This window comes from Ictalurus punctatus, chromosome 9 (assembly GCF_001660625.3).
Source record: "Ictalurus punctatus breed USDA103 chromosome 9, Coco_2.0, whole genome shotgun sequence".
Taxonomy (NCBI): Eukaryota; Metazoa; Chordata; class Actinopteri; order Siluriformes; family Ictaluridae; genus Ictalurus; species Ictalurus punctatus.
Window position 1 is genome coordinate 27,246,068 of NC_030424.2, and position 8,933 is coordinate 27,255,000.

General features: G+C 44.2%; 1 protein-coding gene across 5 annotated transcripts in view; it reads right to left on the reverse strand.

The window, feature by feature from the left end:
* Nucleotides 1-271: 271 nt before the first annotated feature.
* Nucleotides 272-8,933, reverse strand: part of entpd6 (ectonucleoside triphosphate diphosphohydrolase 6) — a 15,876-nt gene continuing 7,214 nt past the window's right edge. For 3 of the 5 annotated variants that reach the window (XM_047157855.2, XM_017476382.3, XM_017476385.3), the window contains exons 7-14: nt 8,185-8,273; nt 7,233-7,312; nt 6,078-6,142; nt 5,463-5,564; nt 3,281-3,421; nt 3,112-3,168; nt 2,571-2,683; nt 272-2,379 (exon numbers count right to left, since the gene is read on the reverse strand). In XM_047157855.2, coding sequence (XP_047013811.1) covers nt 2,296-2,379; nt 2,571-2,683; nt 3,112-3,168; nt 3,281-3,421; nt 5,463-5,564; nt 6,078-6,142; nt 7,233-7,312; nt 8,185-8,273 — 731 coding nt within the window. In that variant the 3' untranslated portion in view covers nt 272-2,295. Of the gene's footprint in view, nt 2,380-2,570; nt 2,686-3,111; nt 3,169-3,280; nt 3,422-5,462; nt 5,565-6,077; nt 6,143-7,232; nt 7,313-8,184; nt 8,274-8,933 lie in introns of those variants that run through there. The other 2 variants (XM_017476383.3, XM_017476384.3) reach the window with 2 other exon arrangements.

Genomic DNA, 8,933 nt, shown 5'->3' on the forward strand with positions numbered 1-8,933 from the left:
CAGGGTGCCAATGCATCGCAGGGCACAATCGCATACACGCTCACACACCCATTCACACACTACAGACAATTTAGAAATGCCAATCAGCCTACAATGCATGTCTTTGGACTGGGGGAGGAAACCCCTGCAGCACAGAGAGAACATGCAAACTCCAAGTACACAGGCCGGAGGTGAGATTTGAAAGAGAGGAAAGAAAAGGAAGTCAAAATACCTATTTACGCACGGTTTATAGATAACCCGTGTGAAAGAACAAACCGAGGTGAGGCCGTAGAACATTTTTCAGCTTTATATTTAAAAAAAAAAAAAAATCCTTCAATAATACATTATTATTATTATGGCATGCTTCACGGTACAAATGTAAAGCGGCTCGTGTTTCGTACTTAAATCAAGAACGTTCAGCACAGAAGAGGTATTTCATCTCACATTCTGTAGAAAAATCAATAGCAAATACAATCAATATACAGAAACACTTTTTCCCCCCTCCAGAGCACAAATTACCAGTAATACAAATAAAACGCACGTTCTGTAGCATTTCTGTAGTAGTCCCAAGGTGTGTGTGTGTGTGTGTGTGTGTGTGAGAGAGAAAGTTTATGTAACACATTTTTATTAGCGTCGTTGCATGTCGCCGTATGTATACGTTTGAATACTTTCCCCTTTCTCTGGCCTTACAGGCATTTGAATCCCAGCGCGTTTAACAGCAACCCTGTTCACATGCACGCCGAAGATCTGACCGTAGTCCGAGAGTCGGTCCGAGATACGATCACGTGAGCAGCAAGGTCTCGTTAACGTCCGAGTCGTGTCGAACGGTCAGCGATCTGATCAGTAAGCGGGGACGTTTCCCCCTAGCCTGGTGGATCGTTGACCGTGAAAAAGTTTATCTGATCAACGTTTTACTTAAAAGCCAAAAAGGTTTCATCCCAGCCCAGACATTAACATGAATGAACATTATCACTGCCCTGTCCAGCTTTTAATAGAGAGAGAGAAAAAAAAAGTCACGTTATGAAATGGCAGTAGCCAAAAATGTACACCATCTCCTCTCACTCATCAAAATGCATTTTTCTATTTCGTAATCCGCTCTAGAACCTCCGCTCTCTCCATTTTTCAGTGTAGAAAACAGAACATTGAAGAAATGACACCTTAGCAAGTGGAAATATCTTGAAGACGTTCAGACGTAGCTAATATTTCCTATTAAGAGTTTAACATACCAAATATTAGATTATTAATCCAATTAGGAGACATTTTAACTCGTGAAATTTTCAGCATCTATTTCTAGAAAGAAGAGTGAGCGCGAGTATGAGGTATGAGGGTAGAATACGAGCAGTTAGAGCTTGCGATAAGGCTGAATAATCTTTCGATCGTCACACCTCATTTGCATGAAGTGAAGGAATTACTCGGCGGAATCGTGGCTCAGAGTTGCAAACTTGGTGTGGAGTATTTCGCTGACTTGTGTGACTTTTTATGGAATTTCATAGGACTTACTGACGTGGTCTGTTGTAAACACTAATCGTCTGCTATGTTTACGCACAGACATGGAATAAAGGAAGAAAAAAAAAAAAGTGCTCAGAAAACATCGTTTTCAGTATATATATACACACAGTTCGCTGGCGCACTTCCGGATCTTTCCCAGACGTTCTACGTTCGGTATTTATCTTCAGCTTATTCACTGGGGGAGGGGCGGTGGGAGAACATCCTGAGCTGAGCACTCATTCACAACGAGGAGGAGTTTAGCATAGACAATCCACATACTGTTATGGTGTGGAAGGAAACCGGAGAACCTGGAGGAAACCCACACGGATATGGGAAGAACACGCACGCGAATTCCGCACGGCCAGTAACCCGAGTAATCCATTTTCCGGATTTCTATATTATTCCCGGAGTGTGAAGCAACCCTGACGTAATCATGTTAAAAAAATGAAAAGAAAAAAAAAAAAAACGAAGGAAAGTCGTAAGTAGGTGTGTCTAGGTGTGTTTTGCATTGCATTTTTATATACAGTTGTTAGTTGGGCTGTTTGTGTGTGTGTGTGTGTGTGTGTGCATGTAAACAAAGTTCGCATCTAGTGCAACACTAGTGCTACTTCTTTGTATATTTCCAGACCGAGTGCTGATCTGGGATCAGCTGTTCCTTTACAGGTTTATGTCCATGAACAGATTAACAGGAAGAAATGAGCTGATCCTACATCAGCACTCTCCTCGTCAGCCGCTTGGTTCGTTCTCAGGTCATCGGGGGCTTTAGGTCTTACGTTGTACGAGCCTGTGAAGTCTTTTGGGTCTTTCGAGTGTGAGAACTGGACCTGGTTAATGTCTGTGGAGAGATTCCATGTAATAGAAGGTGGCTCCTAAAGCCCAGCTCGTCTCCACCTCGTTGATTTTTCTGGCCAGCTGAAACACGTACAGAGGATAACATTAGTGTGTGGACGACTGGCAAAGAGCGAGGATCGGAACGATCATATAAAAGTCATTATAATGCAGAGAAACCATGCACACCCCCCCCACCCCCCCACCCCGCGCCATGTGTGTGTGTGTGAGGTGTTTCTCTCGAACACTCTCTCCATTTGTGTGTGCGCGTGTACCTTCAGCTCCTTGTCCGGGGGGAAGCCGAGCTCCTGCAGCAGCACTGAGATGTAGGTGAGGTCCAGACAGAGGAAAGGGTTTGTTCCTGCACCAGCCTCCATGTCCTTACACACTGCACGTTGAACATAAACAGTTCCTTCATAAACACACACTTTACCTTCTAACTTTCCAGCCACACGTCACACTTAATCAACATCTCCACCTTCTCTGGTCACTTGCCAGTCGCTTTGGACGAAAATATCTGCTGAATGAATTCAACAGAATTTACTAGCTGTACACGTTCACTCGACTTTATAAGTCCCGAAACAAAGTAAAGTGAAAGAATGACGAGAAGCAATCTGTGTAGGAAATGAACACACACTTTCCTGCTTTCAATGCGTCTATTTTTATCCTCGAATATTAAAGCTGATGTGTGTATTTTAACCCAAGAGTTCTTGTTTCATTTCATATATATACACACACACACACAACGTGAAAAACTACAATGAACTGTACGTCCTGTGTGTAATACGAGGAGGCAGCAGAGACTGTTCAATTTACCTTTTTTGGCACCATCTATGTAGTTGCTTACACGAAGGGAGCCTCCGGACTTCTCATCTGAGGCAGAGAGAGGCAGAGAGACGCCGATGTGATCAACTGCAGTGTTTATGATGAGACAGAGTGAGATAGCTGATGATATACGAGCCTTTGTATGATGTACAGCACATACCGATGAGGCCCAGGTCAACAGCACGGTCGTAGTAATATGAGAATGCATAGAACTCCATGCGTTTCACCTCTTCTGCTTTCTGCACTCGCTTGTAGATCATCTTCTCCACTTTGCTCAAGCATGACTCGTAGATGGGCTCTCCTGAAATCAAAAAGCGATGATTGGGTCGCAAATCATGATTAACCTAAAAATAACCTAACAGGACTGGCCTGACCCTCGGCGTATACTTTGTGCCCTTTACATGAAGGCATTTTATTATTCGTTCATTCATTCATTCATGAATCCATCGTCATCCTATCCCTCAGACGTGAGGCAGGAATACAGCGGGGTTTTACTTGGAAGTGTAAAGGAGTATAATGTCAAACACGTTTTCCACTATTATGAAATTTGAAGTGAAAGTGGTCATGAAGTAATAAATCAGCGATGTAGTGTGAAGTGGGACTGGCCCATCGAATAAGTGAGGTACAATGATTTGGGACTGGCCCATCGAATAAGTGAGGTACAATGATTTGGGACTGGCCCATCGAATAAGTGAGGTACAATGATTTGGGACTGGCCCATCGAATAAGTGAGGTACAATGATTTGGGACTGGCCCATCGAATAAGTGAGGTACAATGATTTGGGACTGGCCCATCGAATAAGTGAGGTACAATGATTTGGGACTGGCCCATCGAATAAGTGAGGTACAATGAATTGGGACTGGCCCATCGAATAAGTGAGGTACAATGAATTGGGACTGGCCCATCGAATAAGTGAGGTACAATGATTTGGGACTGGCCCATCGAATAAGTGAGGTACAATGATTTGGGACTGGCCCATCGAATAAGTGAGGTACAATGATTTGGGACTGGCCCATCGAATAAGTGAGGTACAATGATTTGGGACTGGCCCATCGAATAAGTGAGGTACAATGATTTGGGACTGGCCCATCGAATAAGTGAGGTACAATGATTTGGGACTGGCCCATCGAATAAGTGAGGTACAATGATTTGGGACTGGCCCATCGAATAAGTGAGGTACAATGATTTGGGACTGGCCCATCGAATAAGTGAGGTACAATGAATTGGGACTGGCCCATCGAATAAGTGAGGTACAATGATTTGGGACTGGCCCATCGAATAAGTGAGGTACAATGATTTGGGACTGGCCCATCGAATAAGTGAGGTACAATGATTTGGGACTGGCCCATCGAATAAGTGAGGTACAATGATTTGGGACTGGCCCATCGAATAAGTGAGGTACAATGATTTGGGACTGGCCCATCGAATAAGTGAGGTACAATGAATTGGGACTGGCCCATCGAATAAGTGAGGTACAATGAATTGGGACTGGCCCATCGAATAAGTGAAGTACAATGAATTGGGACTGGCCCATCGAATAAGTGAGGTACAATGATTTGGGACTGGCCCATCGAATAAGTGAGGTACAATGATTTGGGACTGGCCCATCGAATAAGTGAGGTACAATGATTTGGGACTGGCCCATCGAATAAGTGAGGTACAATGAATTGGGACTGGCCCATCGAATAAGTGAGGTACAATGAATTGGGACTGGCCTATCGAATAAGTGAGGTACAATGAATTGGGACTGGCCCATCGAATAAGTGAAGTACAATGATTTGGGACTGGCCCATCGAAAAAGTGAGGTACAATGATTTGGGAAATCAGCGATGTAGTGTGAAGTGGGACTGGGCCACTGAATCAGCGAGGTGGAGTGAAGTGGGACTGACCAGTGAGGTAGTGATGTATGGTAAATTGAGACATGGACAATGGGGAAGTATGGTATGACCAAAATGTGAGACAGAAGGTGGTGTGACTTTGGACTGGGCCATTTAGGGAGTTGATTATATTATATTTGGGATTAGAGGGAATTAGGACTGGACCACTGAGGAAGTAAGGTAAATTGAATTGGGACTGGCCCACTATTGGTGAATTTGGACTAAATCACTGGGGTAGACCCAAATTGGGACTACGCCACTACAGGAGTGAGGTGGCATGAATTGGGACAGGACCCATTGAAAGAATGAGGAATGCTGGATTTGGGGCTGGGCCACTGAAGGAGTGTACTCACGTGATCTGGGACTGGGCCAATAATGGAGTGAGGTAGAGTAGTTTTTTGACTTGGCCACAAATCTAGGTAAATGTGGTAGGTGTGAATTGAGCCAGCGCCGTTGTGGCATACCTGCTTTCTGGCCCTTTAGGGTGTAGGTGACCTCTGCATGCTCCCACTCTCCTGTGTAGTCTGGCGCCAGACATGGACTCACCAGCTCCTGACTGCCCCCTACTGAGGGATGCAACAGCATCAAACACCATTGGGAGAGTGAATACTGGCTCACCTTGTCCACAGTTTACACTTCTTTTCTTATAGCACAAAGCTTTGAAGATCAGTTGTGACCAGATTCAACATCATCATTAATAGAACTCGCTCCTCTAACGTCTAGCACTGACAAAGTGGCAAAGTCTGCCATCCTGTGGACATTATTGTTAGTGCTACATCTAGTGACATGCATACACATACAGTTAAGAACAAAACAAAGCACACTGATAGAACCAGGATGGTGTTACATAACAAGAACAAATCAAAAAATCTGATTAAAATTTCAAGTGTATAAAACGATAATCCCAGCAGTGAACTGCAGCATCGCTTTGAGCCTGAGCTCGTGCTAAATCGGTGCAACAGCTGGCCTCCAAGAAATTAATCTTTGGTGTTAAGAGATTAGATAATGGCTTATTTATTGGAGGAGGGGATGGGGTCTTTAAATGCCAAAAGATGAGTAGAGATTGAAAGAGCACATACCAGGCTGTCCTTCAACCCCTCCCAGCACCGCCAGTCTGGCGGACATCAAACCGAGTCCCAGGTAGCTGAAGAGCGGGACAGAGGGAGCAAATGTTATTGCTTAAAAATTATTTTAATTTGGTCACTGACCTATCTAATCAGGAATGTGCGTCCCAAAACCGAATTCTCATTGCAGCAGTCTACAGAGCGAAACATGATTTTGTACATTAAACTGAAGATAAAGTCACCCGTCACACACCGAGTCCATTGGATTAATTGGAGTGAATCAATTAAAGCAGTAATCTAGCAATCTAACGTTCTGCTTAGACTCGAAATTAAAGGGCTTGAGTGCTTACGCTCTAATCATCAGTGTGAGAGCCGTGCTGTACATGTGGATCCTCTCTCTGTCTCTGTCTGTCTCTCTGTGTCTCTCCCTGTCCGTCACTCTTTCTCTGTCTGTCTCTCTTTCTCTGTCTGTCTCTCCCTGCCCGTCTGTCTCTCTCCCTGCCCGTCTGTCTCTCTCTCTCCCTGCCCGTCTGTCTCTCTCTCTCTGCCCGTCTGTCTCTCTCTCTCTGCCCGTCTGTCTCTCTCTCTCTGCCCGTCTGTCTCTCTCTCTCTGCCCGTCTGTCTCTCTCTCTCTCTCTCTCTCTCCCTGCCGGTCCGTCTCTCTCTCTCTCTCTCTCCCTGCCCGTCTGTCTCTCTCTCTCTCTCTCTCTGCCCGTCTGTCTCTCTCTCTCTCTCTCTCTCTGCCCGTCTGTCTCTCTCTCTCTCTCTCTCTCTCTGCCTGTCTGTCTCTCTCTCTGCCCGTCTGTCTCTCTCTCTGCCCGTCTGTCTCTCTCTCTGCCCGTCTGTCTCTCTCTCTCTCTCTGCCCGTCTGTCACTCTCTCTGTCAGTCTGTCTCTCTCTCTCTCTGCCCGTCTGTCTTTCTCCCTGTCTGTCTCTCTCTCTCCCTGTCTGTTTGTCTCTCTGCCCGCCTGTATCTCTCCCTGTCTGTCTGTCCTTCTCTCTCTCTGACGCTCTGACACACACACACACGCTAGTCTAATAGCAGTTATGCTCTATTCATGTCCTAATAAAAAATTTTTTTTTTTAAAAAAATCAGCAACACCCTCTTGTTGCTCTTTACAACACAACCCTATGTGAGCACGCTCCAGCACCAGGCCCCGCCCACTTTACCTGTGCGAATAGAGGGTGCGGCTACTGTTGAACATCTGAAACGACGTCACATAATCGATCGGGGAGGTCTGGATGGTTTTCTGTGACAAAAGTCAGGAAAGATTTATGTTGATAAAATACGACAAGACATTTTCAATCCCGGGTGGGGAAGTCCAGGGACGAGAGACGAGAGAGAATACAAGACAAAAGAGCAGCAGAAGAATGTTTAAACATAAGTGAAAAATTAATAACTGCACAAATGTATAACATAGATATGAAAGTGTGGAGATGTACAGTAATTATATATAGATTTATACACACACACACACACACACACACGCACACACACCCCCCTGTGGAGATGTACAGTAATATAAATGTACTGTATGTAGATGTAGTGCAGGATGTATGAGAATTCAGCTTTGTTTGTTGTGTCTGGCTATTGAAAGCTAATTCCTGCTGATAAGAGAAAACTATTTCAAAATGGCATTTAATAAGCGTTCAGTCACAGACATGATAAACGTATCAGACTGGAAACACACACAATTTATAAGCCACTAAACCACGATTTCCCTCATAAAGCTGTTACACGGCAGCGACTCATCTAATAGCAGGAGAAATTAGTCCTCAATCCCCCCATACATGCTGTGATTTAGGGTAAAAAAAAAAAAACACACAAGAAAGTCGGTCTCTCTCTCTCTCTCTCTCTCGCTCGCTCTCTCGCTCGCTCTCTCGCTCGCTCTCTCGCTCGCTCTCTCGCTCGCTCTCTCGCTCTCTGAGCAAGTCTGTGGGATTAGCAGGGCATTTGGAGATTACAGTAGAAGACAGGAGGTCATCCTGATAGTTTGTGAAGTGACACATGGATTCATTATGAGACATTACCACTGTGTGTAAGTGTGTGTGTGTGTGTGTGTGTGTGTGTGTGTGTGTGTGTGTGTGTGTGTGTGTGTGTGTAAGTGTGCGCACGTCTAACCTCATCCTGTGGCGAGAAAGTGATCTGGGTCGAGCCACCTCCCAGATCCAACATGCCCACTGTGGGAACTTCAGACCCATGAAGACCACCTGAGAGAGAGAGAGAGAGAGAGAGAAAAAGAGAGAAAGAGATGAGAGAAAAAGAGAGAGAAGAGAGAAAAAGAGAGAGAGAAAAAGAGAGAGAAGAGAGAAAAAGAGAGAGAGAGAGAAAAAGAGAGAGAAGAGAGAAAAAGAGAGAGAAGAGAGAAAAAGAGAAGAGAGAGAGAAAAAGAGAAGAGAGAGAAAAAGAGAGAGTACGAGAGAGAGAGAACGAGAGAGAGAAAGAAAGAGAGAATGAGAGAGAAAGAGAGAGAACGAGAGAGAGAACGAGAGAGAATGAGAGTACGAGAGAGAAAAAAGAGAGAGAAAGAAAGAGAATGAGAGAGAGAGAACGAGAGAAAGAAAGAAAGAGAGAGAATGAGAGGAAAAAGAGAAAGAAAGAGAGAAAGGGAGGAGTCAAATAAAAAGGACAGAAAAAGAGAAAGTGAGAGATGGAGACACAAAACGTAAAAAAATAAATAAATAAATAAATAAATAAATAAATAAGGACAGTTGTATGGGGGGATGTAAGGTCAAAATGGAAAAGAAAACAAAAAATGACGAGAGAAGAAAGAAAAAAATAAAAGAAAGGGAATACAAAAAAAAGACGAAATAAAAGAGTAGAGAATAGAACGAGAGAAAAAGAAAAAAAAAAGGAAAAGTAGAACAAAA